The 26,948-nt window shown below is 36.0% G+C and overlaps 1 protein-coding gene across 3 annotated transcripts in view; it reads right to left on the bottom strand.

Annotated features, from left to right (window-relative positions):
- HECW2 (HECT, C2 and WW domain containing E3 ubiquitin protein ligase 2) overlaps nt 1-26,948 on the bottom strand; it is a 195,469-nt gene that overhangs the window by 28,694 nt on the left and 139,827 nt on the right. For 2 of the 3 annotated variants that reach the window (XM_026667978.2, XM_087949537.1), the window contains 9 exons: nt 26,287-26,437; nt 25,226-25,329; nt 24,080-24,204; nt 22,896-23,081; nt 14,837-14,971; nt 10,823-10,925; nt 6,464-6,560; nt 5,233-5,316; nt 1,868-1,977 (listed from right to left, as the gene is read on the bottom strand). In XM_026667978.2, the coding sequence (XP_026523763.1) occupies nt 1,868-1,977; nt 5,233-5,316; nt 6,464-6,560; nt 10,823-10,925; nt 14,837-14,971; nt 22,896-23,081; nt 24,080-24,204; nt 25,226-25,329; nt 26,287-26,437 (1,095 nt within the window). The remainder of the gene's footprint in view (nt 1-1,867; nt 1,978-5,232; nt 5,317-6,463; nt 6,561-10,822; nt 10,926-14,836; nt 14,972-22,895; nt 23,082-24,079; nt 24,205-25,225; nt 25,330-26,286; nt 26,438-26,948) is intronic. The other variant, XM_087949536.1, reaches the window with a different exon arrangement.

The raw sequence follows: 26,948 nt of genomic DNA, 5'->3' as shown, positions 1-26,948 counted from the left end.
ATTTGACACAAAAAGTTATGTCAAACTAACCTAATTTCTTTCTTCTTCTTTATGGCTTAACAGAGTGCACTGAGCAAGGTGTTGGACTAAATGAGTTACCTTTTACACTATATCAGAATATCCATAATACAAGATTATCAGATCCTGCTGATGTTGCCAAATCCGGTCACTTAAAATAAAGCCTTTTGGTTATGCTAATAATTTGAGAGATTCTGTCTTGATTATTATGCTAAAGAAATTTATTTTTTTGTCTTTTCCTTATCCAGAAAGGAAAAGAGAAAGCAGATTTCCCCTTTCATTCTTTCTATTTTACATTTTATTGATGATTTCCCAAACCCTGAGATGAAAGCTTGATTTTGTTTTCTTTTAATTTGCTAATTTCCCCAAGTATATGGCCTTCCTCAAAATAAGGATTCCTGCTTGACTAAGCAACTCATCCCTCTTTTTCTCTTCGTTTTTATTCCAAAGGTACTCAGCTCTCTCATCTCCTTCAAACCAGTAGACAAGGAGAGGTAACTCCTTTTTCTCATGAACTCAACCTCCATAAAACTGAAATTCTTTTGAGAAATGCATTTATAACATACATTTGCTACTTTGTAGAATGACTGCAACTATCTTTTTTAATTGTTTACTTTTATTGGCATTATTCAGGACCTATTTAAATTCTTAGTTTGAGAACTGACTTGGGAACATTCATTTTACATTAGATGAAATACTCCTAAATTATCTTTTCAGCACATGATAAGTTCTTCTGACAAATCAGCTGGCACTGTCAAGAATTTCCTGGGCAATTAAAGCAATTATTTCCATCGTAAGAATAACAAAAGAATGGAGCTGTTATTAAAATAAATTACCCATATTATATATGTCTCTCTTTCTCTCATTGTAAGTACTGCATGCACATGCTTTTGCATGCTGATAAGTTAGCATTTTATAAATAATCAAGTAATCTTATGGTTATTTGTGTAATCTAAATTGGAGCATTAAACTGCTTGACTGGGAAAAGAGCTCTGTGATGAACTTCTTTCCTTTATGAAGTGAATCAAGAGATTAATCATTCATATTAAAACATGTAATAAATCATAAGTAATTAACAGAAGGTGCTGAGTTTCCCCCCCAGAAAAATAATACAAATTGTTTTTACCTGTATAAAAGCTACAATATAAATTATCAAATTTTTAATAAAATGATCCTTATCAGGTTAATATATATTCATTCAAGAAATTATGTTAGACTGAAAACTGTTTATTAAAATTAGTATTATTAATATTTCCAGCAAAAGCATGGGCACATAAATATTTAAAAATGAATGAATTCTATTCCATATTTTAGTGCTTTCTTACTGTATAAAGATTTGCTAATACAGCATCCTTAGGAAAAGATGCCTAAGAAACCATCCTTAAGAGTCGACATGTATATATACATATGCATCAGATAGAATGTCAAAATACATTTTACAAAGCCTAATAGTTTAATTAATTTATGCCTCAATGTGTTCTTTTGGACTGTCCTTATCCAGGATATCGTATTCAATTGATGGAAGATACCCCAGTCATTGTTTAAATTCTTCTGTGTACAAGAGAGATCTAAAAATAATTAATATTGAGTTTTTCCCTTAATTTTTTTTAATATTAGTGGCAGAAAACTGCTACTTCCACAATATAGGATATGTTTTCTTCGTTCTTCAAAACCATTTTTCTGAGAAATGTTACGTAAATGTCTGAAGTAAACAGCAAAGAATTCATTTAATCTTAAGATCAAAACATTCATCTCCTACATTTCATAAGGAAGGCCGTGAAACCAGCGAGAACAAACCTTAACTGGTTCACCATCTAAAAACACTGCAAGCAGTTGCGATAGAGCTCACCTGGAGAGTTCTGAGGAGAGGACACAGGGGACCCACGTGGCGACTGACAATAACTGGGATGAAGTAAGGCATGTGGTGGTACGTATGACATAATTTCCTCTTCAAATAAACTAGGCAGAAAATAAGCAAAAATAAAGCAGGTATGCAAATTGATTTGACTATGCCACATGTGATATTTTGTAGGAATATTATATATTCCTATATACACCAAACAACACCATATTGAGTTCTTTGAAAGACTGCACATTTGCATCTGAAAATGTCAAAAGCTACAAGTGAAAAAAATAAAGGTTTAAGGTAAATTCCCTGTTCTAGGTGTTCCACTAGAAATCTTTTTATTTGATTTAAAGTGCTACCAGGTCACCACTGTCTATAGCTACATGCAATGTGAATGACTGACCTAAAGCATTCATGCTTTGCCACTCAGACCACGCACACAAAGAATACTTCTGTATGTCCCACCAGAAATATGTAAAACCAACAGCTAATTCTGCCTTTTTTGTGCAGAATTGTAAAATAAGTTGCTCCTCATTATTTTTTAGGTAAAGGAGACTTCTTTAAATATACCTTTTTCTCTAGGCTTTTTAAGAATTTATTTCAAGATTTAATTTTAATGTTTTATAATTTTTAAGATTTGTAGAATGTTATATGTTACATTTATACACTGATAACTCATTTGCAGCTGTTAAAATGAGCAGTATACACACTCATTAGGAAGTAAATAAAATTACATTACGCCATTTTTTTAACATATGGAACCCACAAGCAATGTTTTATGTATCTTTCCTCTTCTGTGCTAAATGCATGTAGCTTTCAGCCCAGTAAATGTCTTCCATATGTCTTCTTAAGGGAGGGTGAAGGTGAGGAAAAAATAATCCAGTCCTAAAAAGCAAGGCTCTCTCTTACTTTGTATGTAGCACAAGTTTCCCCCCCTCTTTTGCTAAGTTCCTTTGATCGCTTACTGCAAATGTTTTCCACTAGAACTGAACATTCCAATGGAACAGTTTCTATCTTGCAAGATTTTCCAAAAGCTTTACTTCAGTTGCATTTCTAATGTGAAATATGGCATTCAGACTTTGTTGCTTGGATGCTAAATTGCCCTGCTTTGAATGGAAGGCCATTCTCATTCACAGAAAGTCTTTGATCCAGCTGAGGTATCTGCTGGGAGAAAACTATTTTGTCCACTTCTCCCCAAGAGTGCCCTGAACTGGAGCTATAATCTTACAGTAGAGATTTCAAAACATTTTGGAGCAGATGGGAGAGCATAAGGTTGCTGAAAAGAAAGGAAACAATGAAAACCACCACACTGCTTTCTTTGGCCAGTGGAAATGTGTCGTGTATAGAGTTCTCACAGGTTCTCAGATTGTCACTTTGTTTAATGTTAATAAAAACAATGGGCTATTATGATAGAACGTAAACAAAAGACTTTGAGAGGCATTGCCTTCTTTCTATGAGACAAATTGTTATACAATTTAACCTGAAGGAAAATAGTTAATGAAGTAGGGGAGAATATATTTTCTCCATTTGTGAATACACATAGAAATAACACTGCAAAAGTCCGGAAGGAATTGATATTTTAAAAAATGTTAATCATAATATTTTTCTAAAGATGTAAAACACTTTGAGCGATCTATCAAATCAGCCCTGGTTTATCTTGGTAATATATATTATTCATAAGCCTTCAAGATAGTATGTTAAAATAGTATAATTAATGCTTCTGACATAGTCGTTCTTCATAGCCATAAAAATGACAGGTCCATTGAGGAATGTGTTTCCTGACAGATGAATATTCCCAGAATTGCTATAAAAAGAATAACTTTCAAAACAAAGCAAATGACTTGTTTGAAATGAACATAGAAAAAAAAACCCTAAAGAACAGTATTATGCAAGAGTTTGAATACAAGCAACACACTGTGTTATGGCATGAAGTTCTGCAAGGACACCCCCACAATATATCAGAGGCAACATTACACAGTGGGTGTGTTTTCATGGCAGAGTAAGTCTAAGACCCTGAGAGTTATGAATGAGCAAGTGTGCTTGGATATGCTCCAGCTTGGCTCAATTAATATTCAAGGGACAAAAGGTCCCTGTTGCTCAAAACAGCATCTACACATCATTCCTCTCCTTTTTTAAAAGCACAAATTATAAATAATAACAATATGCTACAAGTTAAAACACACACAGAAGAGCTGCAGGGCAGAAAAATATGTAGACCAGCAATGTAATACTGCAGTTGATAATACTGTATACTAAACAGAGTGATGGAAGGGATGGGGGGAGGCTCCTCTAAAGCAGGGGTCGCCAAACTTTTGGACCTCAGGGACCACCAAACTCATAATCCCGCAGACCACTAATATGAATTTTGACTGATGGTGGCTTGCTGACGTTTTCCCAGGGTCTCTGCAGAAAGCAGCAGAGACCCTGGGAAAATCTCCAAAAAAGTCTGCAGGAAAATCCCCCACCCCATTTTACTACCAATCGATCATTCTTTATTTGGGATCACAGGATACCGTCTCCAGCTCTGTTCTCAGGAGGGGAGAGAGACAAAGAGAGCGAGACGGAGGGAGGGAGAGAGAGACAGACTTTTGGCTTCATGCAAGGAAAGCAACAGAAGTCTTTCTTTCTCTCCCCCCAACTCTGCCAGAAATGAGTCTTTGTGAGACTTGTCACACCAGTGCAGCCTCTTGGAGCAGGATGCCTTGCAGGGTCCCAAAGGCTCATTTCTGGCGGAGTTTGGGGGAGAGAAAGAAAGATTTTTGCTGCTTTCCTTGCATGCAGCCAAAAGCAGAAAAAGAAAGAAGCAGAAAAAAGCAGCCCAGTGGGCCAGGCCAGGCGCATTGGTTGAGTGGAGCAAGCTCCCCCTCCCCCTATCCCCCCTCCCCTCACTACTTTGTGTTGTTTGCAATGCCAAGTGACGCAAGCCTTGTGTTCCTGCGGGCCATGTGGGCAGCGCAGCCTTATGTTCCTGCGCAACCTGGACTAATTGCTTTGGGGGGGGTACTTTGGAGGTGACATTTTTCTGCAGACTACCAAAATTTTCTCATGGACCACCAGTGGTCCTCGGCCCACTAGTTGGTGACCACTGCTCTAAAGCGTTATTCTGGGAAAAATGCACGGATGACAGAAATGACAGTAAAATCTTAGGGAATTGGGAATAAATTCTATTTGAGCCCTCTGATGCATAATAAGAACTGTACAAGTATAGAAATGCTCTTTTTTAAAAAAACATACCACAAAATCCCATAATTATGCATGAAAGGAAAAACTAAGATTTGATCAAATGGACCCATGACAATTATCAAAGTGTAAAAATTTGCTAAAGTAAATGTATCACAGATACTCAGTCTGCAGTAAGAATCCATTACCTTAATAACATAACAAGATCTGCATCACTGGATAACCGCACTAGCCCTGGTGTTCCTTCAGTCCGAATGAACTGGATCTTCTCCCTGTTTGTATCAAGTACTAATGTATGTCAAGGCAGTAAGTAAAACCCCTGCGACATATCAAACAGGCCTCTAAATTATTTTAGGCACATTATTTTTCATTACACCATGCCCCCAAAATAGAATTCTTCAGCAAGCTCCCCTCTATTAACACCAGTGGCCCTCATTAATAGCTATAGCAATAGCACTTAGACTTATATACTGCTTTACAGCCCTCTTTAAGCAGTTTACAGAATCAGCATATTGTCCCCAACAATCTGGGTCCTCATTTTACCTCAGAAGGATGGAAAGTTGAGTCAACCTTGAGCTGGTGAGAATTGAACTGCCAAACTGTTGGCAGCCAGCTAGCAACAGAAGTAGCCTACGCTACTGCATTCTAACTACTTCGCCACCACAGCTCATTAATACTTTCTAAATACTGTTATTTTCTCTTGGCCTAACTTTTCTATTCAAACTGCTTCAAGTACCTTACTAATGAAAATAATTAATTCATGGTAATGCTAAATATTCCCCGAATAAATTCCAAGGAGTAGCACAAGCTCTAGAGAAAGACATCGTTGTTCTAAAAGTGAACCATTGAAAATATATACATGGATTGTCCTCATCCTACCAATGAGAATCCTATTAGTTTCCTAAAAGGGTATGATCTAAAAGTCACAAAGATATATTCTGCAAAATCATATTAGTCATTCCGGTTTCTGTGTCTACCAAATAGCAGCAGTTTTCATCTATAAAAGTAACAACTTTCAGACATATCCTTTTGGATGTTTTACCTAGTCCAAGAGCTGTGGCAATTTTTTAAGTAAAGAAAATACAGATATAAACTCTATTAATCAATTATAACAAAACCAGCAGAGTTTGTGGCACCTTAAAGAATAACCAATGTATGATTTTGAAGCATTTGTGGAGTAGAAAAGAATTCATGAAGTGGGCTCTAGTTAACAAATAAATATATACTATGTAAATTTGTTAATTGTGAGAGTCTCACAGGAGTCTCCATTACTTTTACGAATTCTTATAGGTTATTGAGTGTCCCCCCCCCCCCCCACTGCACTAATTTTTTTAAGGAGAAAGTGAACTTGTTATATTTTGCTTATGCCTTAAAATCAAAACATCTCTGGTAAGAAAAAAGTGTCATTATTCTGCCCACCTGAGTGAATGATTTCTTATGAGATCTGGCTGTCGCTCTTGGAGAATTTCAAAGATATTGGGTTGCCGCAGAAATGCAACAATCTTGTCATTGTAAGCTGGAAATTCAATAAAGAATTCATGTTGAAAATCTCTGCTTAAAAACAATAATCATTTTTCTTCAGGAAACAGATACAAGTTTTAGCCTTTAGAAATTGATGTTTTTCCAGAAGAAGGGATCTTTATTTAAGGATGAAAAGAGGCATTCAAAATGTATATAGTTATTTATGCGGTGCCTATCAAAACATGTTAAGCTAATGTATTTTTTCTTGGGCTTGCTCACCTGTTATGCTGCAGTGATACTGCAAACCTCTGGAGATCCCAGCCCTATACTAGGTTCCCTCTAGGTCTTCATATTTTGGTCCTATCCCTGTTTGGGGGAGCCACCACCTTTTACAAGGTACCTTATATGCCACCTATTTTTTTAACTCAGTATGAAGGAAAGAATAGTCCTTTCACAGCCTGAGCTGCCTTTCTGGCAATTAAAAAGTCAAAATGAAAAAAAATAATTTTTATCTGGAATATATTTTAATATAACTTAAAAACCATTATTCGGTGTCCTACAAACTGGAATGACAGAGAACACATTATGACTTTTTTGCGTGACAAAATTTAAAGTACTTGTGCCATTGCATTCTCTATAAAAAATTATCTTCTCAAAACTAAATATAACCAATTCCCTGAATTTGACTCACAGTAGAATTAGTTTCATTAGTTTCCAACTCTCATTATGTTCATTGCCTGCTAAATTAGAACAGCATTCTAATTTGTCAATCAATGCAGAATCAATGGGGTCTACATATTTATTTGGTTTGCTTTCTTTTTCCAAAGTTTATATTTGAGTTTCTTAAATTTTAAATTTTATTATTTTTCAGCCATTTTGTTAATCCCATCAATATAATTCTGAAGTTATTTAAATCTTCTAGGATAGTAGCTTTTCAAGTACAGATAGTCCTTGCTTAATGTCACTAATTGGGACTAGTAATACTGTCATTGAGAAAAGCAGTCATTTAGTGAAACATCACATAACTACCCTGCAGTGTTCCTGGCAATCCCAGTTGTGGCAAATCACCTATGGTCTTTAAGCAAGACATCACATGATCATGGTTTGTGACCAACCATTCTTTTCCCCTTAAAGCCAGTAATAAAAATATTAAAGCCAGGAATAAATATTGCAAATTAGATTACAAGTTCTAAACATTATTCTGATGAAAAGGCCTTGAATTTTAAACAGAGTAGCCTATTGCAAGCATTGCCATATGTAGCACTAAAAAAATAGGCAGCAACAGAAGTTTAAATCAGTAGTGATTGTCAAGAAACCAGTGCTGCTGAACAAACATCTAGCCATTCCATCAGAGTAATTAGCTGTGGGTGTCTTCCCACAATGTGACAGCTGCTGAACTCAATGAATTAACTTCTGTACTTGAAAGCCATGAATCACCAGTCCTGAAGCCAACAGATTTTGTCATGTGTTAAGGAAGCATCAAATATACAAACAGTTGCCAAAGTAACTCAGCTCATTGAAAACAAATTTGATAGTTAAATAAATGGTATTGTATTGACTGTATGAAAAATAAGAAACCTATTTTAAGTAGTTTTTCAAATAAACATATATAATAACATATTTATAAAGTTTCAATTATTACTGCAAAATTCTCTAATTTAGCAATTAAAGTAATATTGAGAAATGAAACATATACATCTGTTAATTAACACATCAAGCAAATATCAGTGACTATTTGTAATATATTTGCATGCTTATGTTTTCTTTTTGAATATTCATATTTTAAAGCAAGGTACACACTCTAAACTCATTGGAATGAAGAGGTAGATACAGAGCTTTGTTCAAACCAGGGTATCAATTCCAAAAATTCTGTTAGTGAAATCAGTTATCTACAGAGATGCTGAGTTCTCCCCCACCAGATGTCGTCAAGAAAACTGGATAGCCTTTGTTGGAGATGCTTTAATTTTGATTACAGTACTGCTACGCTGAGAAGAGAATTGTACCCATCTAGGATTCCTTTGGAGCAGCCCCAATACTCTACAACTGTGTGATTCATTGCTTCAGTGGGATTTGGTTTGCTTTGCTTTGCTTTGCTTTGTTGTCTCTTAAAGTCATTGCTGACTCCAGGCAACTGCCTGGATTAAATCCCTGCTGTCTTCTTAACAGAGTGGCCTGCCATTGCCTGCTTCCCAGGGTTGAGAGGGAATGACTGGCCCAAGGTAACCTAGCTGGCTTTGTGCCTCAAGCAGAACTAAAACTCAGAGTCTTCCAGTTTCTAACCTGTGGTGCTTTAACCACTGCACCAAACTGGCTCTCCTTTAAAATGAGTATTGTGACATACAAATAATGATCAGTTGCTGCTAGGATGGGACAACTCTGAACAGAAATAAGAATCACTAGTCATAACTGCTTGCTAAATTATTGTCAAAAGCACTAACTTCTTTTCCTGTTCCCCTTTCTTCATAATATTGAAAAAAGGGCACAATGACATAATCACAGTATGAACTTCCCTATTAACACAAGCAAAAACTCATGAAGTGGTCTAGTGGCAGAGAAACTTATAGCTCAGATATGTAAAGCCAGTGTCCTGCCTTGCTAAATATTACGTGTAAGAGAAGAGTAGAAGATTTACTTCCTTTTAAGTTAGATACAATATAGACTATCAGTCTCTGATAATTCAGGAGAAAAACATTTCTGGGAAATATTTTGCTAAAGTTTACTAAATCCATATTTGCATCTGCTTACCCCTTAGAGCAGGCCTGTCAAACTGGCGACCCATGAGCTGGATACGTCATGTGCAGGCCACACCCACTCCCCTCCACAAAGGCATAAACGTTGCAATACGTCACGATCCAGCCTCTGATGCGATCGAGTTGACATACGTGCCTTAGAGGATGCATTCCTACAGACAGTCCTTGACTTACAACCACAATTGAGCCCAAAATATATGCTGCTAAGCGAGACACTTGTTAAGTGAGTTTTGCCTCATTTTATGACCTTTCTTGACACAGTTGTTGTCAATCATTGCAGTCATTAAGTTAGTCACACGGCTGTTAAGTGAATCTGGCTTGCCTATTGACTTTGCTTGTCAGAAAGTCGCAAAAGGTGAGCGTATGATCCTGGGGCACTGCAATCATCATAAATGTAAGTCATTTGCCAACTGTCCGAATTTTGATCACGTGACTATGGGGATGCTACAACAGTCGTAAGTGTGAAAAATGGTCATGTCACTTTTTTCAGTGATGTTGTAACTTTGAACAGTTACTAAATGAATTGTTGTAAGTCGAGGACTACCTGTAAATGGGTCAAAGGGGTTCAAAATAAAAGCCTAAACTGCTTTTCATATTGACCCATCACTAATAATTCTATGTATTTGAAATAACCAGCTTTTCTTTTTCTTAAAAAAATGGTTTTATCAAACAACTGTATCCTGAGTTGCCTACTTACAGAATTGATCAAAATATCTGATTTAAAAAATAGGCTACTCACAAGTTTTTTTATTGTGAAAAATAAGTGTGTTCATATTAGAGTCTTATTTCATTTTTTTTATCCCATTAAAAATAATTATGAAGGTCTTTCCCCTTTCAGAAATCTCTTCTCCATTGTATGGCTCCAAATTATCACCTTGATTAACCAAACCTCCATACCTTTGTCTAAGCCAAGGGCTTCTATACAGAGCTTAAGAAGTGGAAATGTTAGTTATCTCACTTTAAAATGCCCAACTAATGGCAAAAATTGGTTTGTGTTTGGATGTCCTGCAAAATTCTGGATATCTGGCAACTGGGAAGCATATGGGATAGGGTTTGTGTGGAAACTAAGAAGTAATAATGGGGAAAACAAGCCAATAAAATGCTTCAATTATGATCATCAGCAAGAGACTCCTAAGTTTCAGTTTTATTACAAGAATACCCTTTTTAGAGTTATTATTCGCATTATGATATTTGATACCTAGTGTTTCCCCCTAGGCAAACATGAACCTGGAAATATTTCATCTGAAGTCTAAAAAAACCCTAGTGATGCATGTTAAACATGTATAGCCAGCCCCAGGTTAAAAACGAGTATCGCTCCTAAATCTGCTTTTAACACAAAATTAATAGGCACCCCATTTGTAAGTTTGAGTTGTCTGTAAATAAGAGATTCTTAACCTGGGGACTGCCTGTATTTATATCTAGTTATTACTTTTATTGTTAGGAAGCATTTAAATGTTTTCTTTTTAGGCAATACAAGAGTCCTTGCAAAAACAATAGCCTTATACTTTGACACAATAACATAAAAAGCAAAGACTGCATTTCAAGAGGCTCTAAAATGAAGACATACCTACTGGCACCATGTCCTGGTATTGAGCCCTGCTGACTGCACTGAATGTACTTGACGGCCTTGGCAAGACTGGAGGTCCTGAATGGCGTGAGTCTTCTCCCACCTGAAAAATAAAACCAAAGATATTTTAGTGTACAGAAGTCCTTCTTACCATCCTATATATTTTATATACTATTTATTTGCTTTGTTGGGAGAATGGTGAAACTAGGATATGGTGAAATTGAGGATAATAGGGAGACATACAGTGAGAATTGTGACATGACAATTCTTTTATTTGCAAAGCAAAGTGAATGTTTGACAAAAGAAAAGGTTTTAATAGATGGCAGAAAACAAAAATGAATCCCAATGATTTCTGTTAAGCAAGGGGTTTCTCAATCTGAGAAGACCTCCTCTCTTTTCTCAGCTGAATTTCCACCATATCTAGAAGAGAAACCCCAACCTCCCCCCCCCCCATTTTTCACATGTAAAAAGCTGATAATTTCATGTAAACTAGGAGGTACTGGTTAAAATTCAAATCATTTTCAGACACACAACCAGAGAAAAATAGATGTACAAATCAAAGAAATTAGGTAAATCTGCAGTTTTAATATTTCTATTCTCAAGAACAACATAGCTTTTCCACGTTATGATGCTACTAATTATCAATGTATTTTAATGTTTTTAACTGTATATGTAACTGTAAACTGCCCAGAGTTACCCTATAGTAAGATGGACAATCAATAAATTTAAAACATAAAAATAAAAAATAAAAATGTTACTGATGAGTTCATTCAATAAATACAAATCAGGAAGTATATTTTAGATTTCCACAAAATTTAGATTTCCTATGACATAATGATAGCAAGAAGAATTGTATTTTTAAATATATTTATGAAGTACTAGCAATCATAAGAACATGCACAGGAACTGAATAGGAAGATAAAGGTAAAGAAATTCCTGCGGATTTACTCCGCTAGTCATTACTGAATATAGGGCAGCGGTACAACTTCTTTTGCACAAATGGCAGGCACAAGTGGAGCTGTGCACAGGCACACATGCTTGTCCACCACTTCCACTGCACAGTTCTCAACAGGGAAGGTGCTAATCTCTATTTCTAGGTCATTGAGTCAGCACTGTCCATTTCTATAGTCATGTAGCCTGCACTATGTCGCGGAGTGTTGTTACCTTCCTGCCAAGATAATACCTATTTATCTACTCGCATTTGCATGCTTTTGAATTGCTAGATTGGCAGGAGCTGAAGCGAGAACAGAAGCTCTCATCTGCACAGCGCTTGGGTCTCGAGCCTGGGCTGTCAGCTTTCCAGCCAACAAGTCCAGCATCTTAACTAGTGAGCCATCATGCCATCACTGCCAGATAGGAAGAAGCCCTTTAAAATATTCCAGCATCTAAAAGCACCAGAGTGAGTTTCCTTTGAGATGCAAATATAAACCAATAAAAGAGAGAAGGACTAAGGCATGGAGAGAAAGGTTTCAGCCCGTCCATGAGTTCTAAGATTGTAAATTTCCTGTGGATAATATTGGATAAAATTGAGCTGAGGGTTACTGTATTATTTTATTTGCCAAATCTCAGTGTGGCTAGTATGAAATCTCATATTTCATCCCTGTGAAAATAACCTTAACCCTGTGAAAGGCTCTAAGATTAACCTGCCTTTAAGTAAGGACATAAAGTCATCACTGCTGTGTTTGAAGGTTTGGGGTGATTAAATGAAACATTGCAATCTTTCATTGTAGGTAACACAGCTTACGAAATGCATAAGGAATTGCCAATAGTTCATGAGTATAAATTTCACTAAATGTAGTGAATGTTAATGGTTAATGCAACAAAAGTATTTGGGGTGCACATAGAAAGCCTAAGCGAATCATCTATGAACGTCACTTCTCTTTGCAGTAACAACCCAAAATTTCCCTTTGCTGAACACAAGCTTCACTTCTGCAATTTTCTGGCTCCAATTAGTCAGTCTCTTTGCTGGAGGTTCCACAGTTGTTTTTTTTTTTTTTTAACCACACTACTATTTGTTTTCTGTGCTGACAGCACTCACTTTTCTCACAGCGTGAGAATCGCACATGCCAGCAATGCTTTGCCAAACAGACAGTATAGCTATTAAATTTTGCTTCTCCAAATTAGATTAAATTCAAATTAACCCTGTTTTATAATTGACTGAAGAACTATTCTAAGTTCCCTGTTTTTCAGTGGAGTCCTCTTTTTCCTGGAAATGGAAAAGAACAGCTCCTTCTGAAGTTGATGCCCAGAAGCTGAAATCCAAATCCTGTTAACTCCAATTCCTTGATTTCTATCACTTGCTGAAAAATAAGACCAACTGCAGGTTTTGTTTCAAATAATTCTTATTAAGAAAGGAAAAACTTATGGGTTGATTGTAATGGTTAATAGCAACACTGCATAAACAGTTTCCACTTGTGCAATAGTATTTTCCTTCCATATCTGTACATGAACTTGTCTTTATCTTTCATCTCCCTGCAGCTGCCTTTATTTCCATAAAATCTGTTTCAATGCAACAGATTTCAGTGCTATAAAGAAGCAGATGAACCAATTTCTTCAATAGCTGTTGATATATTGGCAAAATGGGGCATAAACATTAAAAGGAAGAAAAATAGTCACAGTCATTATACTTTGTTTGAAAGGGAAACGCAATGCAAATATATTTATACTCATAGATTACTGTTGGCTTTTTGTTTAATTTGTGTTTCTACATACATTCCTCTTTAAGCACAGCTATTATTTTATGATTACTAGAAAGTCTTTGGCATTCTGATTTATAATACATTGGGGGGGCAACATTTGCATATCAATCTGAGTCCTGACAATTGGTAAGTCCAAACACATAAGTTTACCTAGTAAATTAAATTAATAAAATATGGTCATATAAATTACCAAACTTAATTTGATGGAGATTTTACCTTTTATTTAAGATTATTCTGTCTTTTGATATTGCAAGGGAAGAATTCAGGTCAAATTTCTGTGTATGCCTCATTTCTACTATCACCTGTTGTACGGAAGTGGTCTAAATAGTCTATTGCTTATGTTGTTTTGAATAAATATGTAGGCAAAGGCCCCCTGGTGGTATAAAAGAAAAATGACAAAGAGGTTTTGTAAAAAAAAATAATTACAAAGTTCAAACTCCTTTGCCAACCTGGCACAACCTGAATTCAGCTGACTCAGGTCACAACCTGATACAACCTGCTATATACCCAGGAGCAATGGGAGCTCTTGTCTTCTTTATCTTCCATCATATGCAATAGATAATAATTGCAATTCTGACATTTGTGTACTTTGTTCTAAGTACCCAGCTTAGAATAGTTCATCGCTACACAGCTGATGACTTGGGACTTAGTAGAAAATTGCTCAAGGAAAAACTAGGAGTGTTCAGAAGTCAAGATAATAAATAAAATATATTATCAGCATCTGGGATGGGTTAAATACACTTTGCCTCCAAAATTCTAGATTCACTCGCAGCATCTCCCCAAAAATCAAAGAGACAAGCAATCAAGTGGAGATCAGAACGTGGTGTCTTCAAACCAAGGTGTAATCAGTATTGATTGAGTAATGCATTCATATGCTATTCCTCAGGTGTAATCATTCAGCTGATACTCTTATGGCTGTTGCCTTGTCTGACTGGCTTGCCACCATTGAGGGGAGCTTAAATAGATAGGGTAGCAAGGGGAATACCAATTTAAAAATTGATCCTATAGAAATATAACATGTTTTCTTTGAGAACTAATGGTATGTAATGGTTCATGTTAAGTTAAATAGTGGAAAGCCCAGGTTCAAATCCCAGTTCATTCAAAAATCTGAACACTTTCTCATGTTCATAATCCATACTTTATCATGGCAAATTCCTTGTATATGTTTCCTATAATAAGAGGACATTCATTCTGTGAAAAGGGTGGGTGGGTGAATGTATGCTTTTAACACAATGGAAAATACCAATAATGACAGACAGAGATCAATGGTGAAACATCTAATAAAACCAAAACACTTGGGCCAATTCAAGCTTACCTCACCAGCACTGTGACTGCGCTGCCTTGTTAAATGCTGCCGGTGAACCAAAGCACTAGTTGGTCTGCTGCTCTGCAAAGGAAGCCGTGGGTCAATGAACGTGGTGGTACGTGAATTGTGGTCAACAAAAAAAGCCTAGCAAAGGAAAAAAAATAGCATTATTATACTTTGCTCACTGTGGTATTTCAGGCTGCATATCATTCAGCATAAGTTTCAGTTAGATCACTGAATGCAGAGACAGGAAATCATCGATCTAACGAAAGCTAAGTTATGAACCAAACTATGACACAAAGATTTTTGTTATTTTTCTTAATATATAATAAATATTGTATAGCATGTTAGCGCTCTAGAAAACAGAGAATCTCCTCTTTATTACCATAGAAATTGAATAAATAAATAAATTCACTACACTCAAGAAACTGTAGAGTTAAGAGAAGGCCTAACATTTGAAGGCGGATGGGAAGGAAGGGAGAAAGAGGGAGAAAGTTTTTTTTTTAAAAAAACACTACATGATGTAATGACAGGCTTCATTATTAAGAATGATAAATGATGGAGTAGCTATATCTCACGACTTACCGTGCTGCCCTCCTAGGCTCCCTGCCCAACTTTTTTTTAAAGGATTCATTTGACAAATATAAACCAAAATGAAGCTGAAGTGATATAAGGCATCCTCTAGTATCATATGATTTTAGAGAAATTATATGAGCTTCCTGAGAAGGTAGTTTGCTTCCTAAAGCACAAGGATTTTGTGACCAACAAAGATCATCATGGCAGCCATTTTGTGAGCCACTTACTATACACTCCCCAAATTCCCAAAGTGTCCCTGCTCACAAACATGTTTCTTTCTCTTTTTTTCTTATTATTAAAAATAAAAAATAAACTATTAGAAAAATTATTTATAATACAATCTTCTTATATTCTCATTTTAATTCTTATATATAGTAAGTTACAACCATGAACAGAAGAATACAAATACAAAGAAACAAATTAATTCCTACAGCATGTTTTATTATAGACTGAGGGATGTCTGGTATAACTTAAGAAGACTATTCCAACTTTACCAACCTCATTTATTAATGGATTCCAATGGCAGATCTTAAAAATACCATGTAAGGTCAATAACTTTAGAAGATGTAGAAATTTCTCAGTTACCTCATCCAGAAAGTTTCCCCCCCCCAATCTGGCAGTAAGGAGTTTTCAAGATACTTAGCTCTTGAAAAACCTGTCCTTCAAGATTTATCCAGTTGTTTATTAAAACCACCCAATTTAGCCATCCCTTCATTTTATATTGATTGCGAATGTGTAGGGTGACAAGTTTCCTCCCATATTGTAGCATGACTTTCTATATTATCTACAGTGGTATTTAGAGGAGACAATATTCCATTAATCTATCTAGTTTTATAACTGATCAGCTCTCAGAGAACTACTGTTTTCTCCTCCAATCCTGAAAGACTGAAATATGTCTAGGGTCTACAAGCAATGTGTTATCTTCCTATACTGAAAGACCAATCTATCTGCGTTTTTCAAGAGCCTTAAAAAAAAAGAATTTTCTTAACTTGTATTTACAGTTTTTTCTTGTCTATTTCCAAGATGCTAAATTCAACCATGATGACTGAGTCACAAAACAACAACCCTCATTAGAGAGATTTTTCCCACTATCCACTCTGCTCTGGAGACACTCTAAAGCAATTTGGAAAGGAGGAATGTGTGGATAGATTCAGGGGAACAGGAGAAAGATGCAATACATCAGTGGCAATTTGTTTTGGTATAAGTATTATCTCATATGGATTTTTGTCAAATGTGTACTATTTTATAAAGCATTATTCTACCTGCTTTAGCAAATTATCTGTCTTGCATACACCCACAGATCTCCCTTGAAACTGTCAAAAAAAACCAATACCCATATAGGCTGATGGGTGGGGGAGGGGGACTTTAAGTTTTTTGCACATCAAAGGTAATACACATTTAAAGACAGCTGACTCAAATCCTTATCCCAACTCAAGTATGAAGCTGACTACAGAGATGCCATAGTACAATTGCTTATTAAATAAGCTGCTTTGGTAAATAAGTAATTGTGAAATACCAGGTGCGCAGGACCAACACATGTCTTCATATTACAACAATGTAAGTGAAACAAAAACAACCATAGAATACAATAAAATACCACAACTATTTATAATGCTGCTCTTAACTACACTGTAGTTGCTGGAAATACAATATGGTGTGGTAGCATGACACAAGTTGAAGATCAGATAGGCATTACAAACTGGCATAGGAATCTGTTTGAAAGTCAAACTCAGAAAAACATTCTCTTTTACGGATGCCTTTGAGTGAGTGGTGACTCCTGGATGTAATGGAATGTATGGTTGACTTTGGGAACCAGGGAAAGAGATGCTGCTTACTAGGTAACAATCAGACAAGAGAGGTAGGAGGCTCCAATGGTTTAATGTCAGAGAAAGAAACTTAGGAAGGATCCACCCTAATGGATCAAGCAGTTAAAATTGGCAGAAAGAACTTTGTATTTTCAAACTTGCAAGATTGATGTCATCTCTCCCAGATAAACTAGATAGGAAATATGACTAGATGAACTAATTCTATTTTACCATCAGGCTACATTACCAGAAACTTGTAATTCTTAAAGTAGAAACTTCCTGCCACCATTTTTAACTACTGACAGCAAATTGGCTGCCAGAAGCACGCTAGTTCTCTGTATTACTTTGATCCACCTGATTGACTATGTGTGATTTTATCTTGTGATAGAGTACCATATATTTTAATGAAGCTTTTGCTTAACAAATTGTAACTCTCAGAAAACTACACTAGAGACCTGCTGTGCATCCAGCCTTGTGTATAAAAGGTTTACAATTCAGATGCTAATTTTAATGAGCTGTGTGAATTATTTTAGCTCAAAGCTTGGGAGTTCTCTTCTTCTTGTCGTCAACCAAATTAAGCTTGATATTTTAAATCATTCCAATCCTGTTCAGTTTTGTATATTTCAAATACTCTGGCCTAACTGGTTTATGAACCTCTCCTTTATATCTTTTCTATCTAAAATAAGGTAGCATGAGTGCAATCTCCCAAAGGCTAAAATCTTAATGAGATGAAGACCAAATCAGACACATAATTTGAAAGCATAATCATAATTGGAGAGCATATTTGTCAGGTAGGGAAACAAATAGTTCCCAATAAATAGTGTTGCTTATGCGTAACTCTGATTCTTTCACAACAATTTAACAAACCACACAGCATCTATTTGTATCATATATTTAAGCAAACATTAAAGATGCTTATGGATTACGCTAAATGAATACAACCATATTATGAATACAATCATATTATGAACACAATCATATTATGCACACGGGCTTGAGACCAAGCAATAGCATTTTGTTATGTAATGAAATTCCTGTTTTGAAGGACCATTGTCAGAAATGCCATTAGCAAAAGAAAAAAAAAATCAATGGGGCTTCAAAGTTCTGTACTAATCTGAACCATGATACTGCAGCTGGGAATCAAGCTGAATACTACGAGGGAGAACTCAAGTGAGAGCACATGGGCCTAATTTTAAAATTCCCACTGGCCACCACAGAAAGGGTGTAGTTTGGATATTTATGGTAGCTGGGAAGAGAAACAAGATATTTTGGTTTGGTTTATCCAAGTTGGCTAACTGAAGCTCTGTTTCAAGTAAATTATAGGCTCTATAGTAATGTGCAGTGAAATTAAACTGACAATGAAAAGTATGTATTGTCAAGATCATGCTTTCTCCAGTTACAACATACTGTTGCGGCCATCAAAAGAGTTGGAAAAGAAAAATGGAAATCCCTGAATGGTAATTAATGCTGGAGAAAACTAATAATAGCTCAAAACAAATAATTGCAATACTAAATGAAGTAAAACCGAACTGATTTGAAGCATTAGAAGTCATAGAAATTATCCAATCCAACTATCAGTGTAGGATCCACTAGTGCATCAATGACAGATAACCATCCAGTTACTGTTTCAAGAACTTTAATGAAGGAGAACCACGTCATGTAACAGACTTTTCCACTGGTGACAGCCTGTACAGTCCAGAAGCTCCTCCCAATGTTTAGCTCAGTATGGCGAACCTTTTCGGCACCGAGTGCTGAAAGTGTGCACACACACATGCGCACATACCCAAAATGCAATATGCACGCCCACTACATTCACCCCTTGCATATTCATCCCGCCCCCCATGCATGCACGGCAGAGACCCAAAGACCAGCTGGCTACTGGGAGGTGCACATGCATACATGGCGGAGCCAAGCTGGGGTGATGGTGCACATGCCCACAGAGAGATGCTGAATGCCACCTGTGGCACGCATGCCATAGGTTTGCCACCATGGGCCTAGCTTGAACTTGCTTCCTTGCAGTTTTATCCCATTGCTTCTGGTTCTACTTCTGGGATAACAGACAGTAGGTCCACTCTTTCTTTTTTTTTCTGGCTAAACATAGCCAGATCCTTCAGCTATCAGTCATAGGATTTGATTTCCAGTACCTTTGTAGCCTTCCTCTGCACTTGCTCCAATAGTCACTATTGTTATTTTTGAACTGTAGTACACAGAACTGGACTTACTCCAAAAGGAGTCTGACTAGGACAGAGTAGAGCAATAATGATTTCTCATGACTTGGATCTTAACACTCTCCAAGATAACACTTGCTTTTTTAGCAACTGCATCATATAGCTGGCTCATGCTTAACTTGTGATTAGACAAAAACACCCTGATCCCTTTCCCATATGTTACTTACAAGTCAGATCACACACACACACACGCACACACCATCCTATACCTGTGCCTTACAGTTCTCCTAACCACAGGCATAATTATGTATGACTCCCTATTAAATTCAACCCTATTCATCTCAGCCCACTTTCAGCCTTTTTATATCTTGTTGAATCTTCTCTCTTTCATCAAAATCATTAGTCAAACATCCCAGCTTTGTACTCTCTGCAGACTTGTTAAGCATCTATCTATATAATTGATAAAAAATATTGAACAGCAATATTAGCAAGTTACAGCGGTACTTAAAAGTTTGTAAACCCCTTTGAATGTTCAATATTTCTGCATAAATATGATCTAAAATGCGACTTCTCCATACAAGTCCTAAAACTAGATAAAGAGAACTCAATTTTAAAAATGAATTAAAAACATTATACTGGTTCATTTATTTATTGAGGAAAATGATTCAAAGCTACATATTTGTGTGTAGAATTAGAATTATCAATTCATTTAAAGGTGAAATTACAGAGGTTTCAATCAATGGGCTGATAATTATGTATGAGTGTGAAAGGTCGTGTTTTATTGGAAAAAACAGAATGCTGGATATTCACTATCAAAGTCTGATTTTGCAACACAAGTAGGTAGAAGTGTGCCATGTTTTGCACAAAGGGGATTTCTGAGAATTTCAGAAACGCAATGGTTGATGCTCACTAGAGCTAGAAAAGGTTACAAAATATTTCCAAATAGTTTGGACTCTACCAGGTCCAATGTCAGACAAATTGTATATAAATGAAGGCAATTCAGCACCATTGATAACCTTCCCTAGTAGAAACTGACTAGCCAAGATCACACAAAGACCAAACTGTGCAATACTCTCATAGATTTCAAAGAACCTCAAGGTAACATTTAAAGAAGTAAAGGCACTCTTGTGATTGTCACCGTTCATGAGAGCACCCTCAGAGGAACAACAATGGTGTGCAGGGCAGAGTTACAAGGATCCACTACTCTCTAGAAAGAATATTTTGCTAAATATTTCACAGTTTGCAAGATTGTTTGTATGTGTCAGAAGATTACTGGAAGAATGTTCAATGAATGGGTAAGACCAAAATAGAACTTTTGAGTTTGAATGATGAGTTTTATGTTTCGTGAAAGGCAAACATTATATTCCAACATATCCTATCTGTGAAGCATTGTAGCGGCAGTATCATGATTTGGGTCTGTTTTGTGGCCTCTAGAACTAGGATGACTTTGCCATCATTGATGGAACTTTAAATTCTGAATCAGACTATTCATATTCTACCAGAAACTTGTCAGGGTATCTGATCGTGAACTGAAGCTCAAGGAAAGTGGGTTATGCAGCAAGACAATGATTCAAAACACACAGATCATATGACTAAAGAATGGCTAAAGCAGAAAAAAATTAAAGTTTTGGAATAGCTAAGTCAAAGTCCTGACTTTAATCCTAGAAAAATGTTATGGAAGGACCTGAAGTAAGGTTCATACAAGGAAGCTCACCCATATCCCTCAGTTGAAGTTCTTATGTGGGAAAAATTGGGTTAATATTCCTCCAAGCTGATGTGCAGGACTGATCAAGAGTGATCATGAACATTTACTTCCAGTTATTGCTGCCAAAGGGGGGGGGTACACCAACAAAGGTTCACATATCTTTGTCACACACCAATATGTAGTTTTGGATCATTTTCTTCAGTGAATAAACGAAAGAGTATAATGTTTTTGAGTCATTTATTTATTTTTGTTTTCTTTTTGTGTAGAGAACAAATCATGTTTTAGGTCATATTTATACAGAAATTCTGAAAATTCAAAAGGGTTCACAAACTTACAAGTATCACTACAGAAAGGAAAAAAATCATAAAGCATTGCTAAACTTTAACATACTTTTCTTACTTCCTGCCCTCCTTCTCTGAAATATTTTGTTCTTTTTTTTGTTCTTTTTTTAATTTTGTTCTTTCAAAAAGGCTTCAGGACTAATAAGTTGTCTTGTCCCACAGAAGTGTTTTTACCTGTATTTGGATTGTTCCTTGAGGCTTGGCCTTTTTTTTAATGGTAATATTTTGTTATTTATATTATAGTTGATTACAGTCAGGCCTAGCCCAAAAATGACATGAAACGATCAAGCCAACATTCAGTTGTTTATTTGCATATACTGTATAGACAGAATCTTGCCGACTAAATCTATACTACACTAACCTAACATATATACCCTAAGAGACCCTAGGAAGTAAGAGTGAAGGTTCATTCTCTGAGCTTGTCGGTTGGTTTCTGAACATTTCATTACCAGGCTAGGTAACATCTTCAGCGGAGTTTAGGAGATGTCAGTGTCAGTGTTCTTCTGGCTTTGTGTGGTCAGTAAGTCTTGTGATAGTGAGGCTACGCCAGGTGAAGGACCCATCAAGTCAGGGAAGAACACTGACACTGACATCCCCTAAACTCCGCTGAAGATCTTACCTAGCCTGGTAATGAATTGTTCGGAAACCAACCCACAAACTTGGAGAACGAACCTTCACTCTCATTCTACACCCGAGCTACAGATATTTGCCATTATTGCAATTCTAGGGTGTGGTTATCCTAAATATATTCCTCTTTCCATGATCCAGCCCTGGACTATGCTGTCTCTTGTCTCACCTCCCCCTTCCTTGGAATGTGCTCCCTCCTTCCTGGGAAACTGGTGTTTCACTGTAGTCCATCATAGCAGACACATTCCATCACAATTACTGCATTTAGGTTTATAAGTCACAAACTCTGAGTCACTAGGAGTGGAATGGGAAATAAGCTTAATAAATGAATGAATGAATGAATGAACGAATAAATAAATAAACAAACAAATAAATAAATAAAATTACCATCTAGTGGAACTTTTTATAGCTCATCAAATTAAATTATAATCATTAAAATTTCTAACTGTTCTTAAGGCTAAATTTAAATTAGAATAAAAATAATCTATAAATTGAATCAGGTTGAATATGTAGACACAGCACTGCCAGGAACCATTGTAACCTCTCTTGTAGAAATTAAGCACTCCATTTTGAATAAATGAATGGTCTGAATTCATAATTTTACCATCAAGTACGAGTGTTTTTGTTGTTATTTAAAGTTATGTTTCCATTTTATTGCATTTGTTGTTATGTTTCATTGACTATGTCACTGTTGCTTTTGTATAGCACTTAAGAGACCTTCAGAGTAATGCATTTTTTAAAATTTCATTTGTAGTGTAGAGTATATATTTATGCTTTGATTTCATCAATATTTGGATTAAGACAAACCAATATGTTTATTTTAAAAGTTGCCTCTTTACATGTTACCTTGCCCTGATGATCGTGCTTCATTTCCCAACCCCGTGGCAATTCTAGCTGTTTGTTGGCAAACATGTTCAAAAAGCCAACCAAATCGCGATTATGCTGGTAGCGCTCAAAATGATGGGTATCTCGTCGAACTTTGGTGATCATGTGCTTCAGACAAGTATTATTTGTAAACATTCTGTAGGCACTCTGGCAGAAGGAGAAGAAATCAAAAGTTATTTTCGGATTCTTGGACTAACATTTTAATGGCTTCATAAGTTTTGAAAAATGTATAGTACAAGCCAAGGGAATTTGCCATCCCCTTAACATAAACTCCAATTCCTTCAGAATTATCTGCTCACTATACTTCTGGTGATGTGCAGTGTTAACAGTAGGATGAGATAACCAGTTTTCAGAGCTGAATTAAATCTTTGCATTGATTAAATGTTTAAAAGCTTTAAACTCCTTGTTTAGTCTGGATGCAAAGAAAGTAATCACATGATAAGCATGTGGAGGATATTTTTTTTTCTTAACTTATGGTGAAAACAACTACTGTGGATGCTTCTGAAGTTAAACATATTATCAAGTTGTGCAAAATAATTTGATTCAAGCCAATATACTCCCCGCTCCCCAAAAAAACCAAACTAATTCTCTGTTTCATTCCATTCCCCACTCCCAATCCTGGAACAGTCAGTAATTACAAATTTTAAAAAGTAAAAAGGCAAGAAGAAACATGTATCAAATCCCTAGAGGCATACCAAAGCCCAGAGTGTCACACTGAGGATTTCAGTTCTCATAACAGAATTATTACTTGTATTTCTCATACTAAACCTTCAGACCATCAACAAACCATTGATAATTCCTTCAGCTGCTTGCCAGAGCCACTCTGATCATTCTGTCAAGATAGTTCCTTAAGCAAAAGGCAGTCACAGAAAAAGCCCTAATCCATATTCCTACAACTGACACCCTTCAACAAACCATGGGATTTTATTTTGTAAACCATCCTAGGTGGCCTTTTAGAGCCAATAGGTGCTATGTAATTTTTAAAAATTAAACATATTTATGTGCGCTTGTGCATGCACGCACACATTTTGTTGGAGGTTCAACTTGCCATTATTCTAATATGCAAAAAATGTGGTACTAAAAATGCAAATATATCCCACTCCTCCATGGCCCACAACCAAGCTTGATTTGTAGGAGCTACTCACAGGGTTTGAATGCAGCACGGTGAAAAATTCTGGGCTGATGAGGAATTTTACTGGGGGTGACTGGAGCAGCAGAGTAAGCCTGGATCTAGAGGTAGAATGAGGCAGCACATTGTCCCTTCGGTAATCTAATACAAAGATGTAGTCAGAGTCATTGAGTCGGACAAGGACTTCAGTGCGATCAAGGAGAATAAGTAAAAACTTAACTATTTTTATCTTTATGTGTATCAGGGAATACTTATTTTTTCCTTAGTATTAAATACCACTATAAAATGGAGTCTTAAACACTTTTTGGAAGTAAACAGATTTAAGTGAATAAATGAATAAAGAATACGGTTAGATCATTACCCCAAGTGAATAAGAAAAAACAATTGACAGTCACGGTAGCACTGTAATTCTTTCACTTTCGTTACACTTCAAATCTCTACTTTTAACATCTGAGTGAGTTATGTCTAAATTATTTCTCATTATTTTTTTAATAATATATCCATTGGTACCTTGCTGGAATGCTGCTGAGTTTAAATTTAAAATATCGGGAATTTAGAGATAGTGAGAGAAAAGGAGATTGAATCCTGACCGTGGAAGAAACAAAAATATTTTCTAAGTATTATGGGAAAATATAAAAGAGAAAATTATACAAAACAAGAGCTTTTGCCTCTATTAGGAAGCCAATATAGGTGATTGCAAAACTTATTTATTATTCAATCAGCAGCAGCTGACAACCAAAGGATAGATATTGGAAGTCTCAAGAAATCTAAATATGATAGTCCAGGGATCTAAGGAGATATTATTTCTTTTGGTCTTTGACAATATATTCAGCAAACCAAAATTGTGTGATTACAGACCTACAACAGCATAATGCAGAGGCTACATCAAAGCAACTTGTACTCATCTTTTCTCCCACATTGCTTAGACAGTGCCCCAAACAGAATAAATGGGCTCTACTTGGACAATAGAACCCCACTTGGAAATACCATTCAGCATTTCACCTAGATTTCTCTAAGGGGGGTGGGGGGGGGAATCCTCCAACTTATTTGTGTTAAATTCATTTTTCAATGGCAACATATTTTTGTCCTCAGATATAGTGTCCTCAGATATCTCAAATGAAACAGTTTAACAAGCAGTTTAAACTGAGGTTGTGTTTCTTACCAGCAGGTGGGCGATGGAAGTCAGCATCTTCTCCAGCTCCATCAAGAGCAGCTGAGTGCTCCTCTGGCCTGTCATTAATCATTGTTCGGCGAATACTCTGATACCTAAAGTTCCAATACTGACATTATATATACCACACAACACAAACAATGAAGAGTTCTCTTGAAATACATCTAAAAAGCTTGTTTGTTTAATCAAAAGTTAAACCATAGCCACTTCAAGGACTTCTCGCTCTTCCTCATCTTAAACTATTTTAAACCATTATAAGAAATGTATTAATTATGAACTTGTGTCTGTGCTTGTTTTTTTTTTTTCTTTCTTTCTCCTTCATAGTACATTTTGTTTGTTCTAAATCTTGGGGCAGACATTGCCTTGTTACTGATTTTTGTTCTAAGTAAAATGCTGCAAAAACATTATGATTATACCTAAAAAATGAACCGGGAGTTTTGGTTTGTTTGTTTCCATACAATAATCCCTGTCATAATTTTAGGTATGCATTTTTCCAAACACTAGAATTTGGAAACAATAATGGAAACAATAATATATATAGCCAATTCTATAAGGAATATGGCTAATATTTATTACTGTTGACAGTCATTGTGAAAGTTGCAATTCTGAACCATGAGCAATTATTTACTTTCCACACTTCCACTCTTATATGTGCCTTATGTATTGTTCCCCAACCTATACAGGTAGATTGTATGACTGTTCATTCAGCAACTGCTTGAAATTCTGGGAACATTTCATCTTCACAGGTGCCAAATCATATTATAATAACTATTATAATAATTTTTCAATATTATGTTTATTAAATTCCCCATAAGTCCCCTACTTTTGCATTCAATTGTGTCTGCACAATGTCTTTAATGCTTTTTTGCACAGAATATGAAATTGTTTATTAGCTAATATTGATATTCAGTATGATGGAAGCTATGAAGAATAAGATAAATATTTTACATTTGTTTTAATTCAAAGGAATTGTGTAATTTGTAGTGATGAAGTTTTGCACTGGATTTCATTTGTATTGCTGATAAAACAAAAACTATTTGAAAATTTCTCACCGGCGATTCAATTGCTCCATCTGCTGTATGGAGTTGGAACGTTGAAGTATTTGCTGGGCTGGTGGAGCTGTGGGCCTCTGCCATGTTGTGGTTCTGTTAACATGGTCCACATAGAATATTCTCCCATGACTGTCAATACGTGCTTCCCAATCTAAGATAAGAGGACATATCGCAAACAATAAAGATTTTAACAACTTAAAGCAATGTTTTCTATCAGACAGCGAAGGTCCCACTTTATTTGTGTATCAGTTCATTCAATTATTTTTAAGCATATATATTGATAATTCTACATATCATGGCCATATGTCCCACATGTACAGAATGGAGTCAGACGAACAAAATACAAAGTGAGAGGCTTCCTTTTCAGTATTTTGAGCTCATAGATGTCTCTAGTTATTTAATGTAGGTCTTTTGCACATTAACACACAAGTTAGGATTGTTAATTGCAGAGGAGTTGCAAAATACATATCTGATTCTGTGCATAGAATGTCCTGGATTTAATCCCTGGCACCTCAACTTGAAAGGAACTGCCTGAAAATTTGAAGACTGCTTGTCTGCCAGAATAGATAACTATGAGTTAGGCAGGGACCTGGTTTATCCCAGGTATATTTCTCTATTCTCAGTTAAGAACAAAACTTACATCACAAAGCAATGCAGTCATA

Source organism: Notechis scutatus, chromosome 1, assembly GCF_049901735.1.
Source record: "Notechis scutatus isolate UNSWTSFEM ecotype Mainland chromosome 1, rNotScu1.2, whole genome shotgun sequence".
Lineage (NCBI taxonomy): Eukaryota > Metazoa > Chordata > Lepidosauria > Squamata > Elapidae > Notechis > Notechis scutatus.
This window is presented reverse-complemented; position numbering and strand designations above follow the sequence as displayed.